This window comes from Siphateles boraxobius, unplaced genomic scaffold (genome assembly GCF_051911475.1).
Source record: "Siphateles boraxobius isolate OS27281-9 unplaced genomic scaffold, OSU_SipBor_1 49, whole genome shotgun sequence".
Classification (NCBI taxonomy): domain Eukaryota; kingdom Metazoa; phylum Chordata; class Actinopteri; order Cypriniformes; family Leuciscidae; genus Siphateles; species Siphateles boraxobius.
The window spans coordinates 3,933,160-3,955,115 of record NW_027509130.1 but is presented as its reverse complement, the minus strand read 5'-3'; the positions used below and the strand labels follow the sequence as shown (position 1 = coordinate 3,955,115).

The window sequence follows — 21,956 nt, the reverse complement described above, 5'->3', positions numbered from 1 at the left end:
TATGGCATCTCAGCACATCAACCATAATGACACAGTAGTAATATATTAGTGTTGGGAATTGATTACAAAAATTAACTTATTCATTGCAAAATTTGCTGTGATTAATTGCATTTCCCCCAAGCTTGTAATCATCAATATTTAAACGTAGAATCACCTAATTAAATTAAACAACACAGAAAAAAAGGAACAGAAAATAGCCCTATATTCAAATAATATTAAACATCGATATATTATTATTCATTCAGTTCTATGCATTCAGATTTAACTGATTTTTATTGTATTTTACTAATGATCAAAATAAAGTATAGTGCTACAAAGCTAATTATTTGAAATAATCCAGCTTCTATGGTATTTGAATTCTGCGTTTGAAAGTGCTGCGTCAATTGCGTAATTTTTTTTTGTTGAAAGTGTTAAACATCTCAAATTAATTGCAAAGATTAACGCGTAATTCCCCGAGCCCTACAATATATATAATATAATATATTGTTTATTACTGTAATACTTGTCAACTCGGGTAAATGGAACACAACATAATCTTTCCTTAAGAAAGCGCTTCTGTACTCGTGATTTTGAGCCCCTATTACTTTTTTCATGCAAGCCAAGCATTTGTGTAGCGGACATGAAATATGTGCACCAGCATCTGTTGATCTTATAAGTGTTTTCAGCGTCTGCTTTCAATGATTACTGAACGCATTTGTGCTGAACTGATTAATCGACAAGCTCAAGTGATTTAATAAAATCGTTGTTCAGTGATTAATCATTGATATCTCTATCTAGTGTGTTCAGACAGCTTTGATTTTCTCCATTCAGTGTAACTGAAATTGTCTTTGCATGTTTTTGTTTATCCTCACAGGGTCCCTGAAAGACAGGCACATTGAAAACGGGAGTGAACTGTACGCCATATTTACACCAAAAGAAAACTTACGAGGAACTGCCAGACACTCCCAGCAAAACAACACAAGAAATGAAGGCCCAAACAGCGTCTTCTGTCATGTGATGCTAAAAGTAACAAGACAAAAATAATGTTATCTATTTAAATGCAGCTTTTCCCAACCCCCAATACATTTTATATTTCACTTATTGAAAGTTTGGCAATTTTAACTGTCACCCCTTCTTTGGGTTTGAAGGGTCTGACCATGAGCCACTGGTTAAATGTCATTCTACCGTGAGCACAATTCGTTGTAATTCATTTCCACATATTTCCTTTAGATGTGCTATCATGTAATTTAAAGTCCTCTCAAAAATGAATATTCTCTCATGTACTCGTCCTCCAACCATTTCATATATGACTCTTTCTTCCACGAGACTGTAGGGCAGGGATGGGCAACTACTACGCAGAGTTTAGCTTCATCAAATACACCTGAAAACATTAACTCTGATTACACTGGCTGTTTTTTTCTGAAATGGCATGAGGATATATGCTGAGAGAATACATATTTTTTGGAAGACCGTACCGAATTGGGGTGTTTATTAAGAAAAGGGTACCAGCCATTAGTAAACCTCATAGAGGGGTAATTTACACACAGTGATTCTGAGAATGTAAAGCTGAGTTACAGATTTAAAATTTATTTATAACCCCTTATAAACGTTACCGCTCGTCACATGGTCTATGGTCCATACATTTAAAACTTACATCCAATGCTGTCAATTGTGTCTCTAGGAACGTTTAGAGAAATGTTCTTGGAAATGTTCTTTACATCCATAGCCTTTTTGTAGCTTCTTCTCGTGGCTTTTATTAGAGCTCTTTTGTCTTGGCCATATTATCTATTCAACTTCAGCACATGCATGGGTTACATTTAGGCATGTAGGTATGGACAACTAGTGTACATGTACACAGAACTATATAAGGTTTTTTTTTACTAACAGGGCAGGTATGAAATCCATGTGAACTTGGATTGTGACACGTTGACTGACTTGAAAGGACGGCTTTCACTTGAGAGTGGAATACCTTCACATGTGCTTTACCTCAAGTAATTTGCTTCATTTTAATATGGAACACCAGATAGATCACAACACAAATATTCTAAATACTATATCTTAAATCTTACTAAATGTAATCAATAATTTATATTTCTCTCTTTTACAGAGACTATGTATGTAAAGTCAATGATACACTACATAAGCTTGAAATCAGTGAAGACGAGGTGCTGCAATTCTCTTTGTCCTCATTTCACGATGAAGCACCGGATATGAATAAATTCTGCCAAAGTGATATCACACCATCAGTGAAACAAACAGAGAAGGGCCTCAGTGCCTTTTTCTCAGTTTTGAATGCCATTGTAAGTTTCCTTTTCTGATTACTCACTTTACTTTTTTTTCAGCATTAAAACAATTACTTCACATCACATTCAAAATATTTGTTTTACACACCAGCTCCCATGTTATAGTTTCTTTGGCAAGACAGTTTGTCAAATGCTCTCTAGAATCATAATCACACATTTACTATAGTATATATGGCAAATAAAGTGCACTAAATAGATGATAGGGAGCGATTCAGATAATTAAGAAAACATCATCAGTTTGACAACATGTGTTTTTTCTGTATTTGGTTGAATAGTGAGTATTTGCAGCAGGTTTTTGTATTTGGTTACATAGTGAGTATTTGCAGTGTATTTCTGTATTTGGTTGCAAAGTTAGTATTTGCAGTGCGTTTCTGTATTTGGTTGCATAGTGAGTATTTGCAGTGCATTTCTATATTTGGTTGCATAGTGAGTATTTGCAGTGTGTTTTTGTATGTGGTTGCATAGTGAGTATTTGCAGTGTGTTTTTGTATGTGGTTGCATAGTGAGTATTTGCAGTGCATTTCTGTATTTGGCTGCATAGTGATTATTTGCAGTGTGTTTTTGTATTTGGTTGCATAATGAGTATTTGCAGTGCGTTTCTGTATTTGGTTGCATAGTGAGTATTTGCAGTGCATTTCTATATTTGGTTGCATAGTGAGTATTTGCAGTGTGTTTTTGTATTTGGTTGCATAGGGAGTATTTGCAGTGCATTTCTGTATTTGGTTGCATAGTGAGTATTTGCAGTCCATTTTTGTATTTGGTTGCATAGTGAGTATTTGCAGTGCGTTTCTGTATTTGGTTGCATAGTGAGTATTTGCAGTGCATTTCTATATTTGGTTGCATAGTGAGTATTTGCAGTGTGTTTTTGTATTTGGTTGCATAGGGAGTATTTGCAGTGCATTTCTGTATTTGGTTGCATAGGGAGTATTTGCAGTGTGTTTTTGTATTTGGTTGCATAGTGAGTATTTGCGGTGCATTTCTATATTTGGTTGCATAGGGAGTATTTGCAGTGTGTTTTTGTATTTGGTTGCATAGTGAGTATTTGCAGTGCATTTCTGTATTTGGCTGCATAGTGATTATTTGCAGTGCGTTTTTGTATTTGCATAGTGATTATTTGCAGTGTGTTTTTGTATTTGGTTGCAAAGTGAGTATTTGCAGTGCATTTTTGTATTTGGCTGCATAGTGATTATTTGCAGTGTGTTTTTGTATTTGGTCGCATAGTGAGTATTTGCGGTGCGTTTTTGTATTTGGTTGCATAGTGAGTATTTGCGGTGCATTTCTATATTTGGTTGCATAGTGAGTATTTGCAGTGTGTTTTTGTATTTGGTTGCATAGTGAGTATTTGCAGTGCATTTCTGTATTTGGCTGCATAGTGATTATTTGCAGTGCGTTTTTGTATTTGCATAGTGATTATTTGCAGTGTGTTTTTGTATTTGGTTGCAAAGTGAGTATTTGCAGTGCATTTCTGTATTTGGCTGCATAGTGATAATTTGCAGTGTGTTTTTGTATTTGGTTGCATAGGGAGTATTTGCAGTGCGTTTCTGTATTTGGTTGCATAGGGAGTATTTGCAGTGTGTTTTTGTATTTGGTTGCATAGTGAGTATTTGCGGTGCATTTCTATATTTGGTTGCATAATGAGTATTTGCAGTGTGTTTTTGTATTTGGTTCCATAGTGAGTATTTGCAGTGCATTTCTGTATTTGGCTGCATAGTGATTATTTGCGGTGCGTTTTTGTATTTGCATAGTGATTATTTGCAGTGTGTTTTTGTATTTGGTTGCAAAGTGAGTATTTGCAGTGCATTTTTGTATTTGGCTGCATAGTGATTATTTGCAGTGTGTTTTTGTATTTGGTCGCATAGTGAGTATTTGCGGTGCGTTTTTGTATTTGGTTGCATAGTGAGTATTTGCGGTGCATTTCTATATTTGGTTGCATAGTGAGTATTTGCAGTGTGTTTTTGTATTTGGTTGCATAGTGAGTATTTGCAGTGCATTTCTGTATTTGGCTGCATAGTGATTATTTGCAGTGCGTTTTTGTATTTGCATAGTGATTATTTGCAGTGTGTTTTTGTATTTGGTTGCAAAGTGAGTATTTGCAGTGCATTTCTGTATTTGGCTGCATAGTGATTATTTGCAGTGTGTTTTTGTATTTGGTTGCATAGTGAGTATTTGCAGTGTGTTTTTGTATTTGGTTGCATAGGGAGTATTTGCAGTGCGTTTTCGTATTTGGTTTTATAGTGAGTATTTGCGGTGCATTTCTATATTTGGTTGCATAGTGAGTATTTGCAGTGTGTTTTTGTATTTGGTTGCATAGTGAGTATTTGCAGTGCATTTCTGTATTTGGCTGCATAGTGATTATTTACAGTGTGTTTTTGTATTTGGTCGCATAGTGAGTATTTGCAGTGCATTTCTATATTTGGTTGCATAGTGAGTATTTGCAGTGCGTTTTTGTATTTGGTTGCATAGTGAGTATTTGCAGTGCGTTTTTGTATTTGGTTGCATAGTGAGTATTTGCAGTGCGTTTCTGTATTTGGTCGCATAGTGAGTATTTGCAGTGCATTTCTGTATCTGGCTGCATAGTGATTATTTGCAGTGTGTTTTTGTATTCGGTCGCATAATGAGTATTTGCAGTGCGTTTCTGTATTTGGTTGCATAGTGAGTAATTTCAGTGCGTTTCTGTATTTGGTTGCATAGGGAGTATTTGCAGTGTGTTTTTGTATTTGGTTGCATAGTGAGTATTTGCAGTGTGTTTCTGTACCGTTGCGTTTCAAATCCTTTGTGAGGATTTTCAGCATGTGTTTTCAAACTGATGAATGTTTTCTTAATTTGATGTTGTTTTTTCTATTTGCGTTTTGTTTTCTTCAGTTGCAGTGTGTTGAGCTCTCGGACACCATACTTATGGCATGCATAGCAAAGCAAACTCTCCTATCATATACTAACCTGATACATGGTTCATAAACAGATAACCTACATTAAACCATATTAGGCTATACTTATTTATCATGAATGGGCTAAAAAATGTGTTTGTAAATCTAATACTATGCTTCCACTCAATCTAATTCCGAACATCTAGAGAATTGAAAATGGAGGAGATGGGTTCAAGAAAGTGATAGCATACATTCGGAAAATCAGTGGATGCAATGCCTTAGCCCAGAGCTTGTTTCAGATTATGTGCCAAAACAAGACTGGTACACGGGTCCAGAAGGTAAACATATATGCATAACATTTTTCATCAAATAAAATCTTACATAAATATTTTTTTCTTTAAATATGCTGTATATGTACATTTATGTAATGTCCTAATTTATTATATTGCCTCTACTTACAGATTGCCATAGTTGAAGGACTTTACTATCTCTTCAGGGAGTTGTTACCCAGCCATACAAAAAGATCTGATGACCGGATAATTGAGGACATGGATGTTTTTGAGTATGCCCCAGTTTGCTGGGCCTACCTCATATCTCAAGCAAAGGTATAATTGTATTGTATAATGTACATCTGTTTACAAAGAAGTGTTTTGACAGGTTTTACGGTTGGTATTAAAAGGTCATGCAAAAAAAGTCTTTTTTTCCCCAAAAGCATTTCAAGTTAACAACAACATTTAATCGATACCAATATTTCAACAAAACGATGACAGTTAACAGCATCAGATCATTCAGTGATTTCAGTATTTCTCCCCACAGGATGTGAGCACAGAGCATGAGAACTATGCTTCAATTTCCATGAAGGCACAGTCAACAAATCAGCGTTTCTCTGAGCCGGTGCGTGTACCAGACGTGCCTGAAGTGTTTGAGAGAGAGTATGTACTGGATGTCATTAGAGGTAAAAGTTCACTTTTCATTTGATTGTTTATTTATACTGTATGTAGGGTTGCCAACTTCTGAAAAGAAAAATGCGGGACAATCGTGGTTCTTTACAGGAAAAGAAGGGACACTCAAAATATTTGTACTGTATCACACAGTATATGTCATTTCAGGTTTGTATGCGTTTAAAAGGTTCTCAGACATAAACACATTTGTTTTGCTTAACCTGTTATGTACAATTTAATTCAAAAACAAATTTTAAGGTCACACAAAACAGTAACATTACACACAAAACAGTTCAATATAATAACATTTATCTGAAATAGAAAGCTTTTGTAACATTATACACAAAATTTTAAAGAAAGTAATACCCGACTTTTATTCAGCAAGGACGCATTATATGGACTGCATGGTAAATGGACTGCATTTATATAGCGTGCATGACCTTTTAATACCAACCGTAAAACCTGTCAAAACACTTCTTTGTAAACAGATGTACATTATACAATACAATTATACCTTTGCTTGAGATATGAGGTAGGCCCAGCAAACTGGGGCATACTCAAAAACATCCATGTCCTCAATTATCCGGTCATCAGATATTTTTGTATGGCTGGGTAACAACTCCCTGAAGAGATAGTAAAGTCCTTCAACTATGGCAATCTGTAAGTAGAGGCAATATAATAAATTAGGACATTACATAAATGTACATATACAGCATATTTAAAGAAAAAAATATTTATGTAAGATTTTATTTGATGAAAAATGTTATGCATATATGTTTACCTTCTGGACCCGTGTACCAGTCTTGTCACAGACCCTAAGAATAACAGTCACAGACCCAATGGCCACCAAAGCGCTTTACATATTTGCCTCACATTCACCCATTCACTCACTCATTCATACACCGACGGCGGTGTCAGCCATGCAGGGCGCCATCCAGCTCCTCGGGAGCAGCTGGGGTTAGGTGTCTTGCTCATGGACACCTCGACACTTGGTCAGGTGGAACCGGGGATCGAACCACCTACCTTTCGGTTTGTAGACAACCTACATGAACCACTGAGCCACTGCCGCCCATTATAATGTTAGAAAAAAACATTAATAATAATCAAGACAAGACATGTTTCTTGGGCAGCAAATCACATCAGCATATTATTCCCTCGGGAAGATTTCATGTTTTCTTGCGTGGCTGGATGTTGGACTCATGAACAATAATCACGCTGTTTAAATTCACCAAAACTGATTTGCCGAAATCAAAACCCGACAGGACAGCGAAAGGGATTTTCCGTTAGCGTGAGACCGGATCGAACCGGGAGAGACCAGACAGCGGAGGATTCTGTTCGCAAATTAAATAATTTGTCCCAAAAGAATAATTAATTCTCAATTTAGAGTTTATTGGTATGATCCAATAAATTGGATGAACCGCGTGATTGGATGATGACCGGTGTCGTGGTCATTCTCAAAGTGTCTTGTTGCTGTTGTATCAGTCAGATCAGTGTAGCACTCAAAAAACGGGACAAGAGAGGTCCTGTACGGGACAAATAAATTAGGCCCAAAAATCCGGACGTCCCGGCTAATTCGGGACAGTTGTCAGCCCTAGCTGTATGGCAGGTTATATACACTGTTAAGAATAAAGGTTTTAAGTACGAAAAAGATTTTTTCAGCTTGATGCCATAGGAGAACCCTTTTAAGCTCCCCAAAGAACATTTTACTTTAAAATAACCCTAAATACTGTAGATGGTTTTTTAAAAGAACTTTAGTTCTAAATCATCATGCAGCGCATCATCATTGTTTCTCTGCTCATCCTGGACTGAAGTACAGGCTCTACTCTTCAACACAATGAATGGGGACCTAGTTCATACATTGCATCAAGAATTTAAAATTAAAATACAATTTTATTTTTCTTACAAAAACCCATCGCGTCGCTTCAGAAGGCCTTTATACCCCCTGGAGCTGTATGGACTTAAACTTGCTTAATGAAGAAAATATTCCCAACTCTGTAAACTGTCTACCCAATCACAATACTTGTGTATTATTCTGTTTTTATTTTTGTATTTTTTAGAGGGAGGAATTATTCCAAACTGCACTGAACCGAACCTTAAAGAGACCTCAGTAAAAAAAGCCAGTGATGTTGAAAAGATTCTGCTCAGTCTCCCGCCGTTCCTTGAATCCTTCCCGCTCTGGACTCACTGTGATGGCACTACACCCGAGTCCAGGTATCACACTTTTCACCTGCTGAATCATTTTATTTATTTATTTTTTTACAATCGCTGGGACACTTTTCTCAATACTGGGTCACTTTTCAAGACTCTTCAGAAATTTCTCCTTACCAACTTTTAGCTCGGCACAGCAATTACTTTCACTTTAAAAATGCACTAAAACTACCAAAACACTTCATTCATGTCGCAAATCAACTCATTCTTCCAGAACAGGCTTTTACCCAACAAACACACTTTGTTAATCATAAAACAACAACCTAAGAACATTAACAACCGGTAACATTATAGACCTTATGTAGCCCCGCCCCTTTTCAGCGCTGCGCTCGTTGTATTTTGTCTGTATTTTCACAGCGATCCTGCGTACTTATGAATGAACGGCTCGTTTTAAAATCTTCCCGGTCTACTGATATTTAAGACATCTGCTTTAAACATTACAATCCTCATGATAACTTTCGTTAACTTTACATTAAGTAAAACCACTTCAAAAGCTAATTACTACTGGACAGCGATGCCATAGAAATAAGTTTCCCATAATATCAAAAAAAAAAAGAAGCAATTCACTATAAAAACCTAAGAGACAAGTTTTCTAAATTTACTAAAGACAATTCCACTCAGATATTATAAGCCCTTACACTTAGTAGAAAAATAATGTATGTGAATAAAATGAGAGTAAATTATGGGGTTAGAGCCCCACGTTTATGCACTGAATTTTAATTTGTGTGGTAATACTGATTTAATGTCGGCAAGTTGATGAAACTTAATGGTAAACTAAGCAAGCTTTGAGCCGAATAGGCAGTAAAACGAATGTTGTCTTAATGGATGCTGGACCCAATCCACCCGAAACCATATGCACATGCAAACCCAGATGCTACAACCACTGGTTTGAATGTTCTTGTGTTCATGTGGGTTTCCTCCGTGTGCGCTGGTTTTCCCCACAAAATGACATGCAGGATATGAACTGGAGACACTTAATCAGGGGTGTCCGATCCTGGATGGCCAGAGTTTAGCGCCAGCCAGTCCCAGGAAGTTTCTAGTGATGTTGAAGACCTTAATTAGCAGGTCCAGGTGTGTTTAATCAGGTTTGGAGCTGAACTCTGCAGGAATAGTGGCCCTCAAGGAGCAGGATTAGACACTTCTGGACTAAATTGTGGATGCCTGAGACTATCCCACTGAGACCTGGTTTTCTTTTTAGACTTTGACTTTTTGTGCATGTCACGGGAACACACAGGAAAACAGGTAGATCCAAAAGCAGTATATTTATTGTTAGGGCAATCCAATTCGTAGTCATCCATGCAGGGCTCAAAATCCATATTAGCAGTCCAATAAACAAATAAACAAAACAAGAACTGGCGAGAAACAACTTTGGAAGTGTAAGTGACATCAAACAACGACTCCATGACAAACACTAACCAGACAGGGTATATATACACACAGAAATGGAACAGCTGAGTGCAATCACGAGTGATGAGAACAGAAAAAGGATTATGGGTAAATCCATGGCACAGCAACAGACACCTGCTCAGGAACAGCAACAGGAACAGTCTCTGGATCGGCTGACGTGACCTGAACAGTCTCTGGATCGGCTGACGTGACGTGAACAGTCTCTGGATCGGCTGACGTGACGTGAACAGTCTCTGGATCGGCTGACGTGACCTGAACAGTCTCTGGATCGGCTGACGTGACCTGAACAGTCTCTGGATCGGCTGAAGTGACGTGAACAGTCTCTGGATCGGCTGACGTGACCTGAACAGTCTCTGGATCGGCTGACGTGACGTGAACAGTCTCTGGATCGGCAGACGTGACCTGAACAGTCTCTGGATCGGCAGACGTGACGTGAACAGTCTCTGGATCGGCAGACGTGACGTGAACAGTCTCTGGATCGGCTGACGTGACGTGAACAGTCTCTGGATAGGCTGACGTGACGTGAACAGTCTCTGGATCGGCAGACGGGACCTGAACAGTCTCTGGATCGGCAGACGTGCTGTGTCTCCTCCATGCATGCAGTACTGCCACTGCATAAAAGAGGAAGACTGCCTCCTTGCCGTGGCAGGACTGATGGTAGGCAGTTCCGAGACGATCTCCGAGATGACAGCGGGCTGTACGGGAACGACCTCCGGGATGACAGCGGGCTGCATGGGAACGACCTCCGGGTCGACAGCGGGCTGCACGGGAACGATCTCCGGGACGACAGCGGGCTGCACGGGAACGACCTCTGGGACGACAGCGGGCTGCACTGGGACGATCTGTGGGATGACAGCGGGCTGCACGGGAACGACCTCCGGGACGACAGCGGGCTGCACTGGAACGATCTCCGGGACGACAGCGGGCTGCACGGGAACGACCTCCGGGACGACAGCGGGCTGCACGGGAACAACCTCCGGGACGACAGCGGGCTGCACTGGGACGATCTGTGGGACGACAGCGGGCTGCACGGGAACGACCTCCGGGACGACAGCGGGCTGCACTGGAATGATCTCCGGGACGACAGCGGGCTGCACGGGAACGATCTCCGGGACAACAGCGGGCTGCACTGGATGATCTCTGGGACGACAGCGGGCTGCACGGGAACGACCTCCGGGATGACAGCAGGCTGCACTGGGACGATCTGTGGGACGACAGCGGGCTGCACGGGAATGACCTCCGGGACGACAGCGGGCTGCACTGGGACGATCTGTGGGACGACAGCGGGCTGCACGGGAACGACCTCCGGGATGACAGCAGGCTGCACGGGAACAACCTCCGGGACGACAGCGGACTGCACGGGAACGACCTCCGGGATGACAGCAGGCTGCACTGGGACGATCTGTGGGACGACAGCGGGCTGCACGGGAACGACCTCCGGGACGACAGCGGGCTGCACGGGAACAACCTCCGGGACGACAGCGGGCTGCACGGGAACAACCTCCGGGACGACAGCGGGCTGCACGGGAACGACCTCCGGGATGACAGCAGGCTGCACTGGGACGATCTGTGGGACGACAGCGGGCTGCACGGGAACGACCTCCGGGACGACAGCGGGCTGCACTGGAACGATCTCCGGGACGACAGCGGGCTGCACGGGAACAACCTCCGGGACGACAGCAGGCTGCACTGGACGATCTCTGGGACGACAGCGGGCTGCACGGAACGACCTCCGGGACGACAGCGGGCTGCACTGGATGATCTCTGGGACGACAGCGGGCTGCACGGGAACGACCTCCGGGATGACAGCAGGCTGCACTGGGACGATCTCCGGGACATTGGGGAGACGGGAAGTCTTCCTCCTCCTCCGCCGTTTCTTATGGCGAGGTGCAGGCTCCAGGCTGTAACAAGACCAGTGGCGAAGGGAGCTCTGGGCTGAGCATCACTGGCTCATTGTCGGAGAAAGACCGAAGTGGAGAGTGGGGACGGAGCTCACCTCTAGCACCTCCTCCCCTGCGGCCTCCACGAGTCCCCAAAAACCTGGCCAGACGGGTTCCCCTAAAAGACTCTGTCATCGGTGGAAGGGTGCTCAGGGGAATTGACCGCCATGGCCTCCTCAGTCTGGTGGGCCCATAATGCAAAGCATTGAAAAACGTTAATTCGGGTTGGGACCTCTTCGACTGGCGAATTCCCCCTCTGTTGCCTCCTCTCTGTCTTCGTGGTTGGGAAAGAGCCACGAAAATCCATAACGCTGGATCTATGTTCTGACGGAGTTGTTCTGTCACGGGAACACACAGGAAAACAGGTAGATCCAAAAGCAGTATATTTATTGTTTGGGCAATACAATTCGTAGTCATCCATGCAGGGTTCAAAATCCATATTAGCAGTCCAATAAATAAATAAACAAAACAAGAACAGGCGAGAAACAACTTTGGAAGTGTAAGTGACATCAAACAACGATTCTGTGACAAACACCAACCAGACAGGGTATATATACACAGAAACTAACAATGTGATATGGAACAGCTGAGTGCAATCACGAGTGATGAGAACAGACAAAGGATTATGGGAAATGCAGTTCCAGAGTGAATGGTGACAGTATGGGGAACAGACCTCTAGTGGACACCCGGGGAAACACAAACCATACACTGTGACAGTACAATGTTCTTTTTGAACAATGAATGCAAAATTCAGTTTTTGCATTTCCCCATTGGATTCATTGGTTCATTTTTGAACATACTCTAAATAAAACAAGACAACATTATCTATCATGTCAACATTATCTTGCCTTGCCTTTTTATTAATTGAAATAGAGAAATAAAAAAAATATTATTATCCTTAATGACAATAATCCTGATGACAATATGCTCTTTTAGTTTTAACGTCAATCCAGAGGAAACATTTGCCGAAATGAACAAGAAAGTGGAAGAGTTTTCTCATTTGGTTGTTACTCCACCGCTACAACTCAAGGAGTTTGGAGTTGACGCACCACGCTTGATCCTCCTCAGTCACGGTAACTGACGTCACACGCGGTTTATATTAGTATATATATTAGAAGTGTTAGAAGAACTGATAATATTCCACACTATATTACTGGTAATACTATTCATATCACTCAGCAGGGGTATTAACTAATGTTTTATTGTTACAGAAAAATTTGGTATGTACAGCTACAAAGATAAAGGGGCTCTTCAAAACGTTGTTGTTTTCAACCCTCTTTCTGGAGAAAATATCAGAGTGAACGTAGATGAACTGGCTAATAAGTAAGTATTATTCTTTATTCATCATTTTAGTCAAGGAATAGTCCTTGGTTCACCCCAAAAATAGTTGTTCCAAAACAAAGATATTTTGAGAATTTCTTTGTCCATTCAATTGAAATCAATGGTCACAAAAATGGAATGTTTTGAAAAACATTTTTCAAAATATATTAATTTTATCTTCATTTAATCTTTTAATCTAAGATAATTTTTTATCTTCATTTAATCTAATATTTTGTGTAAGTATAAAAAGTCACACAATTTAATATTGCCAGGGCTCATTTTTGTACTGTAATCTTGTTGGGTCATATTTGTTAACAGGGAATTTTGTATTTATAAAATAATTCTAAATACAGCAGCTTTCAATCAGAATCAAGTATTCCAAAGAGCTGTGCAACAAATACATATAATGATTTAGACATGGATTAGTATTATATATATGCTATTAATACATTCAATAACTGTCAAAAAGGTAATACAAATATCTGTAAACCTTTAATATTATAATAGTTTGGAACAATAGTATTGAACAATGCATAATCTACAAATTGTAATCCATTGTAGAAATACTGCGTGCAACACTGTGCTGATGTGCATAAATGTTCATATTGTTATGTAAGCTTTACAAATATCCTTGTGACTGGTTTTGATTATGTCTCCCTAGACTGAGAGATGTCAGAGATGATCTAACCTTCAAAGTCACTAAGACCCCAAAAGAAGCTATTGTGGTATGTTCACTATTGCACATAAATATGCCAAAAATAAGGTTTAATAAATTATTGTATTTAATGTAATCTGTGGCATTTAAAATTTTTTTTAAAGGTACTTCTTGACTCAAGTTCCTCCATGGGTGAGGAGTGTTTCGACAAAGACTGCAAAATGACACGAATTGAAGCCGTCAAAGAAATATTTGATTGCTTTGCCAACCGATGCATGGCTTATAATTTTGAGCAAGTTATCTGCCTTGTAAAGTTTGACTCTATAGTGAAAACTCTTCATACATTCACAGAAACAGTGGAAACCTTCAAGGTAAAGTGGTTTTAGATCATCATATGGGTCAACACCCATATGTTGTAACAACTGTTTTGCTATAAAATGTTTGTACAAAATGCTTCAATGAAAATATTGATTTAAAAAAATAAATAATTCATTTTAAAAATAAATCTACACAGGAAAATGTAACTCTTTAGACAGCTGACTAGGTGTGAAAAGCCCTTTTTGAGGAAAAACTGAGTTAATTTCATTTAATACATTATAATTTCCTTGTTTTTTAGGAGCATGTTCATGGACTTCAGCCGTCTGGAGCCACTTTATTGTATGATGCTTTAAATCGTGGATGCAAAGAACTTAACCAGATCAGACAGAGATTTCCAGATTGCCGATGTCGCATTTTATGCCTGACAGACGGAAATGATTGTGGGTGCGTTTTCAGGAACTCTCTGATACCAGTTTTATGTACCTTAAATATATACTTAATCATATAACACTTTAGATACTGTTCCATCATTAATGAATAACTACATGGGAACAAATGAGTAATGCACTATTAACACTCTAGTAACTACTATTAACTAACAAGAAACTGATTGATAAATTAGTAAGTAATAGCGTTCAGAGGAATGTGGTAGTTCACTATTAACTAATCAATAACTACTATTGTTTTCATACCTCCTAGAGGACTATATATACAGGTTCATATTTAATATGAATAATGCATAATATTTAATGAATTATAAGTGATAGTCATGGTAACCCAGTAGTAATGACTCGAATATTACCAAATCCTTCAGAAGGAATTACTAATTATCTGGATCAGTATTCTAATGTGAAAAACATAACTCTACTGAAATCAGCTTTTGAGTTTTTTGTAAGGTTTTGAATAGTTATTCCTTCTTATAGATTTGGTAATACTTGAGGCATTACTGGTGGGTGACCATGACCTTCACTTTAGAATTAATGAAACATTATGCATTATTCACATTAATTATTAACTAACACATTCAACTGAGCCCTATAACTAGACAGACAGACAGACACTTTATTAATCCTTCTCAGGTAATTAGATTTGTTACAATAGCAGCATTACCAATTTGTTAATCTGAGTTTCTTGTTAGTTAATAGTAGTTACTAGAGTGTTAATAGTTCGTTACTCATTAGTTCCTGTATAGTTATTCATTAATGATGTATTCTAAAGTGTTACCAATCATCTTAATATAGCCATATGGAGAATCTCATGGGGGAAGGTCGAAATCGAAACACATTGCAGTTCATGTGTGCGCTACTTAAATAATTATTCTGTATGCAATAAGCAACATTTAACTCAAAAAGATGCCGTTTAAAGAGCATTCAAGATGTTCAAATGAATTTAACAAGTAAAATATTTAAAATGACATAATATTTTTACAAAATACAGATCGATGTGTATGCCGGTTGCGACTGCAAAAAGGTTGATGGATTCAAAAATCGTTGTTGATGCTGTGCTGATCGGTGCAGTGGATAACACTGAGTTACATGGGATCAGCAATGCTACTGGTAACTTTGGTTTAACTAGGCTTCTTTTATACAACTGTACTTAATATTGATTTCATTGGCTAAATGTTTTGTTTTGAGGCGGTTGCTGTTTTAAGCCTGAAACGAGTAAAGCTGCCTTGCAACTCTTCGAGATGGAAACAGTCTTGTCAATGGAGCTGAGGAAGGAAAAGAAACGCTTTGATGTATCATCAATTAACAAAGTGGTATAGTATTTTGGCTAACTTATATTTCAGTCATAAAGATTATATGTTAGTCATAGATTGCCATGTAGTTTGCTAATATGTGTGAAAAGAATGACAATAGACTGAAAACATTTTCAGCTGTCACCGATTGTTTTTATTGCTGTATTTGACAGGATGACCTCAACGTTTTTGGGACCTGTGGTTATGATGTCAAACCAGAGGTTAAATTACCTCCACAGATACACAACAAAGTGACGCTGACAAAGAAGTTAGTGCTTTAGTATGTTTTGGAGAATTTTGCTTAATACACAAGGACTTTGATTTATCAGTCTTAAATTAGAAATAAGTTCAAATAAAAAAATTGGAAAGAAATTGTTAAAGAAAATGTCCTTTCAGCATTGAAGGCACTAAACGTACATTACTTGATTAAAAACTTTGATGTTTTGTTTGAATGTTTTCTTTTAATTCAAAATTTAAGGCTGTTCAGATCCCAAACATTAAACTTCATTGACTACTGTAATTTAGTGATTGATTTCTTTACGCTGAGTCAAATAAACGTAATGGGATTGCAATGTTCATCATGGGGTGCAAATAATATTGTTTAAATAATATTGAAAATGTAAGTGTCTCACCATCTATGCAAAACTTATTGCAGTGCTTTGAAAAAGAGGATCTTGGAGTCCAAGACGGGGTTGTTTTTGGAGAAGGACAAGAGGATCTTGGAAGAGCTCAAGAATCTCCACTGTGACCCTCATCCGTTCTGCACAGTGCTGCCCTCCGAGGCAGATTTTGGTAAGAAATTGATGTTTAATATTAATAATAATGAATTAACTTATAATAATGGCTTGCATGAATTAAATAATTGAATAATAATTATAAAAATATATAATTTGTATTTGTGACTTCATCATGTAGTCTGATATAGCAGCTTGACTGACGGACAGAATCAGATTATTCTTACTCGCAGTAATCATCCGTTTACTGCAGGTTATTTGTTACACATTGCACAACACTACTGTGAAAACAAAATACATAAAATAATAATGGCACACTGGTCTCAAACTAATTCTGTATATCTTATAAAGATTGGATTTCACTAACACACACTAAACCAGTGATTAGAGGTCGACCGATAGTGGATTTCACCGATACCGATATTTAAGTTTGACCGTACATGCTGATAACCGATTATTCAACCGTTATTTTTTAAAATAGAAACTGGGATTAAAAACAAACATAACACTCCAAGTAAAACAGTGCTGAACTGAAATGTGCTAAATGAAATATTTTAATGTTTAAATTATTTTCTGTAGAGTTCGATCTGTAGAACTTCTCATTTTAGTATTCATATTTTTATATATAATATATATATATATATATATATATATATATATATTTTACAGGTCAAATATGTTTCTTTAGCTATAATCTAGAAACATAGCCTATGTAAATGTCATAGGTAACACTTTGCAAGTCCAATTTGTTAATAGACAGAGCAATTCCAGGAGGGTCCTCTAACCATCTGTGCTCGGGCCCTAACAAGGATGTATTAGCTAGCTTTCATGAACTATATGCATTATGCAATATTCGTTTTTACTGCATGTAATAATATTTGAGCAATACAATTGTACCTTGATCATTCATGTTAGCCCATGTTATTAACTTAGGTAATAACAGATTAAAGCTGCTGTAGGTAACTTTTGTAAAAAAATATTTTTTACATATTTGTTAAAACTGTCATTATGTCCTGACAGTAGAATATGAGACAGATAATCTGTGAAAAAATCAAGCTTCTCTGGCTCCTCCCAGTGGTCCTATTACCATTTGCAGAAATACACCGCTCCCGGTCAGAAACAACCAATCAGAGCTCAAACTCAAGATTGCTGGTGTGCTGCAGCTGTGCTAATGGTGGAGAAACAACCTAAACTGCCAATTTCTCGAGTGGCACCTGCTCATAAAACAAAGAGGTAAAAGGAAAAAGACCGATGACGATAAACAAGCGAAAAAGAAAGAATTAGACAGAGCCCCTTGACTCGGTGTCAAAACTCTAGCCGCATAACATAGATAAAATGTCACGCACTGTGCTAAGCAACAATTGAAACCTGCTAATTATGGCTAACACTGGCTTGTCATGATGCTGAAATAATGTACTAGCAAACCTTATCTAGCATTACATATCGCTACAATAATTACTTACATACTGTAACGTTAGTTACCGTTATATTAACGTTATCTTACTAGCTATTTATAACTTAGAGAAAGAGTGCAACGTTATAAAGTTACATGTATTGCAAAATACATAATGATTTGAGGACCAAGTTTGTAGTCAAAGTATGGGCAGGCCATAGTCAATGTAAAGCATATTGTTGATGTTTCGTCCCTATTAGTGAATGTGCCACAACTGTTTATAATCCGCCGTCATCGGTGGCCCTGCTTACTAGCCTGCGCGTTCACGGCAGGCTCCGCTGTGGAGGGAGGAACTGTGGGGGAGAAGCTGTGGAGGGAGGCGCTGTGGAGGAGGAGCTGTGGGAGAGGAGCTGTGGAGGAGGAGCTGTGGGAGAGGAGCTGTGGGAGAGGAGCTGTGGAGGAGGAGCTGTGGGAGAGGAGCTGTGGAGGGAGGCGCTGTGGAGGAGGAGCTGTGGGAGAGGAGCTGTGGGGGAGGAGCTGTGGAGGGAGGAGCTGTGGGAGAGGAGCTGTGGGGGAGGAGCTGTGGAGGAGGAGCTGTGGGAGAGGAGCTGTGGAGGGAGGAGCTGTGGAGGAGGAGCTGTGGAGGAGGAGCTGTGGGAGAGGAGCTGTGGAGGGAGGAGCTGTGGAGGAGGAGCTGTGGAGGGAGGGGCTGTGGAGGAGGAGCTGTGGGAGAGGAGCTGTGGAGGAGGAGCTGTGGGAGAGGAGCTGTGGAGGGAGGGGCTGTGGAGGGAGGGGCTGTGGAGGGAGGGGCTGTGGAGGGAGGAGCTGTGGAGGGAGGAGCTGTGGAGGGAGGAGCTGTGGGGGAGGAGCTGTGGAGGAGGAGCTGTGGAGGGAGGAGAGTTGTGGGGGAGGAGCTGTGGAGGGAGTGGGGGAGGAGCTGTGGAGGGAGGAGCTGTGGAGGGAGGAGCTGTGGAGGGAGGAGTTGTGGGGGAGGAGCTGTGGAGGGAGGAGCTGTGGAGGGAGGAGAGTTGTGGGGGAGGAGCTGTGGAGGGAGGAGCTGTGGGGGAGGAGCTGTGGAGGGAGGAGAGTTGTGGGGGAGGAGCTGTGGAGGGAGGAGCTGTGGAGGGAGGAGCTGTGGAGGGAGGAGCTGTGGAGGAGGAGCTGTGGAGGGAGGAGCTGTGGGGGAGGGGCTGTGGAGGAGGAGCTGTGGAGGGAGGAGCTGTGGAGGGAGGGCTGTAGCGCAGCAGAGAGCAAGGGGGTTGGACCTGTAAGTTGTGCTTGTTCAAATTTTCAGTCTAAGTCAACATTTTCTCAAAACTGCCTACTGCAGCTTTAAATAAAAATTAAAACTCATTTTAAAATGTATTATTAAATGTTGAAATTAACAAACTAACAATAAATATTTCTACAACATTTATTAACCTTAGTTAATGCTAAATTTGTAATCTTATTGTAAAGTTTTACCACTTCATATGAATCATGCTTAAAGATGGCCATATTTAAATATCTGGAAAAACTATCGGTTTGGATATTTTCCGGTAACGATAGTTCCACCAATCAACTATCGGTACCGATATATCGGCAATACCGATGAATCGGTCTACCTCAAATTTCCTTAGTGTATCAATATATCTAGACCTTTTCTAGAGGGACTAATATAAAAAAAGTGTGTGCTTACACTCAAAACCGGTGTAAAGATAACCAATATCAGTAATAAACACGGTTTGTGATTTAACAAATCAAGTTTGTTTCAGTGTTTATCAAATCAAAAAGACAATATCCAGACAGGCAACCAAATACTTGTATTCATGTACCTGCAATATAAGCTAGTGTGCTGTAATACAGTTTTGTTCTTCAGCCTTCTGGAAGATGCTCATGAAAGGTCCTCCTGATACCCCGTATGAAGACGGAGTCTTTGAGCTGTACTGTGAGTTTGGTCCTGAATACCCAGTGAAACCACCACTCATGAGATTCGTCACCCCTGTATCCTTTTCCCCACTGCTGTCCTCACATGTAGTACATCCATACACAATCTGATGAACTAATAGATTGATTTAGTCTTCTTTCAGCAGTTACAGATAGGTGACCTCGACATTCACCCAGTTTAAACACAACAAAATGAGGATTTTCAATCAAGCATAACAATAATTGAACATAACATAAATTAGTTGACTTTTCCCCACACTTTGTTTCTATTACAGTCCCTTAACTAACTTTTTACAAAGATTTATCATTGCAATGTGAACAATGTGGGAAGAATCTGTCACAACATATTTGATCGTAATTACTCTGCCCACATTACCATGAGAGAGATCCTGGATGCGATATTTGGGCTCTTGATCGCTCCTGAACCAGAGGATCCTCTTGACAGGTAAACCGAACATAGAGCCTATCACAAGTTTTGAGATTTTACATTTTTCATTAAGTAGTCAAAAAGTCATTATGTAAGCATTATGCTATTTTTTTAAGCATTTTGGCTGAAGAATTCCAGTCCAACAAACACACGTATGAGGAAGAAGCCAAGAAAAGTACAAAGATGTATGCCAGTTCCTCTTTGGATGACTTGGAAAAGGTAATTTCAAAACCACAACTCCATGAAGTTTACAAACGCCTCCTTCCTACACTGTATAAAAGTATTGTTGGTTTAACTTAAAAAAGTTAAGTTAACCTGGTTGCCTTGATTTGAGTTCATTGAAAATGTAGTTACTACAACAAAGGAGATTGGTTTAATGAATAAAAACTCAACTCGTTTTGTGTTATCTGAACCACATTAATTATCTTAGTTCATTTGACAAAAGATACAATTTTGTGACAAATCATGAAAATATTTTTCATGATTTCATGATTTGAATTTAAGTTGATTGTACTTAAAAATTTAAGGAAACAACTTTTTTTTACAGTGTAGTATACTACACTGTAGACAGTGTAGTATACTACACTGTACTACTAATAGTGTACTACACTTCCTTAAATTTAAGTACAATCAACTTGGATGTTTTAAGTCATTTCAACTTAAATTACTTTTTTTTTTTAAAAAGTTTAATCTTGTATTAATATAAAAAACGTAGGCAATTTTATAACTTATTGTGATGCGTTAAAGTAATGCAAAAACGCATTGTAAAAAATGATATGATCAATAAGTTACAACAATGTAGTAACTACTAACTCATAATTCATTTAAAGACAGCAAACATGCAGTGCATAAACAGACACGCATGTGCTTGATTTTTACAATACTATCCAATCAATTTTTTTTATATAGAGTATATTCTAATTATATTTCTTTCTTTCTTTCTAGAAATATGTAGGTCCAGAGTTGCAGAAAAATGTCACTCCTCCTACTTTAACTTGTCCTCTGTCACACAAGTTGTTTGTTGATCCAGTGAAAACTGCAGAAGGAATGGTGTATGAGCGCAGCGCTATCGAGGATCATGTGAAGCTGTACGTTATCTACAAATAAAATAATAATGATAACATTATCTTTAAATAAAAAGCAGATTATTCTGGAATATTTTTATCTCCCAGGATTTAAATTGATGAATTTACAAGATATAACATAAGATTTTTCTAAAGTAGATCTGTTCAACTGAAAATATCTAATAAAGTACCTCTTTGGACTATTGTGTGGGGAAAAATTGATGGTTTTATTTGAAATTTTTGACTGTCATTATTATTTCAGGCATGGAAGTACTGATCCACTGACGGAAGATGTGCTACAAATATCACACTTAAAGCCAGACCTGAATACAAAGAAAGCTGTGAAGGAATATCGCATGGCACAGATTAAGGAAACGCCTGTTTAGCATTTTTCTTTCAGATGTAACATTATTATAATCTTGCAAATTATGAGAGCAGTTTGATCTGTTATTATCGCTGCTTTGGACCCTTTGTTCTCAAGTTTTCTAAATAGGGGGATTACTTTATCTTAATATGTACGATTTTACACTTTTTATTTCAGCAATATGTTATAACATGTTGATTTTGGTTTGATGTTGGTTTGTGTGCTTTAATCTGTTCATGACTCGCTGTAAGTTGTTGGTTTGTGTGCTTTAATCTGTTCATGACTCGCTGTAAGTTGTCTTTTAGTAACAATTGCTGAATTACAAATCAATAAAAGTAATATCAAAACTATGTGGGAAGTTTTATATTGACAGAA

At 38.9% G+C, this 21,956-nt stretch overlaps 2 protein-coding genes across 4 annotated transcripts in view; one reads left to right on the top strand and one right to left on the bottom strand.

Annotated features, from left to right (window-relative positions):
• Window positions 1–21,819, top strand: part of LOC143710912 (uncharacterized) — a 195,562-nt gene extending 173,743 nt beyond the window's left edge. For 2 of the 3 annotated variants that reach the window (XM_077202153.1, XM_077202154.1), the window contains exons 5-25: window positions 854–1,005; window positions 1,867–1,970; window positions 2,087–2,279; window positions 5,353–5,484; window positions 5,608–5,751; window positions 5,963–6,101; window positions 8,145–8,298; window positions 12,579–12,715; window positions 12,854–12,965; window positions 13,624–13,687; window positions 13,782–13,988; window positions 14,234–14,379; window positions 15,373–15,491; window positions 15,570–15,694; window positions 15,847–15,941; window positions 16,329–16,465; window positions 19,659–19,783; window positions 20,026–20,171; window positions 20,270–20,372; window positions 21,099–21,241; window positions 21,480–21,819. In XM_077202153.1, coding sequence (XP_077058268.1) covers window positions 854–1,005; window positions 1,867–1,970; window positions 2,087–2,279; window positions 5,353–5,484; window positions 5,608–5,751; window positions 5,963–6,101; window positions 8,145–8,298; window positions 12,579–12,715; window positions 12,854–12,965; window positions 13,624–13,687; window positions 13,782–13,988; window positions 14,234–14,379; window positions 15,373–15,491; window positions 15,570–15,694; window positions 15,847–15,941; window positions 16,329–16,465; window positions 19,659–19,783; window positions 20,026–20,171; window positions 20,270–20,372; window positions 21,099–21,241; window positions 21,480–21,603 — 2,801 coding nt within the window. In that variant the 3' untranslated portion in view covers window positions 21,604–21,819. The remainder of the gene's footprint in view (window positions 1–853; window positions 1,006–1,866; window positions 1,971–2,086; window positions 2,280–5,352; window positions 5,485–5,607; window positions 5,752–5,962; window positions 6,102–8,144; window positions 8,299–12,578; window positions 12,716–12,853; window positions 12,966–13,623; window positions 13,688–13,781; window positions 13,989–14,233; window positions 14,380–15,372; window positions 15,492–15,569; window positions 15,695–15,846; window positions 15,942–16,328; window positions 16,466–19,658; window positions 19,784–20,025; window positions 20,172–20,269; window positions 20,373–21,098; window positions 21,242–21,479) is intronic. The other variant, XM_077202155.1, reaches the window with a different exon arrangement.
• The window catches only part of LOC143711053 (E3 ubiquitin-protein ligase TRIM35-like), a 242,540-nt gene that overhangs the window by 209,228 nt on the left and 11,356 nt on the right, over window positions 1–21,956 (bottom strand). The gene's annotated exons all lie outside the window — the stretch shown is intronic.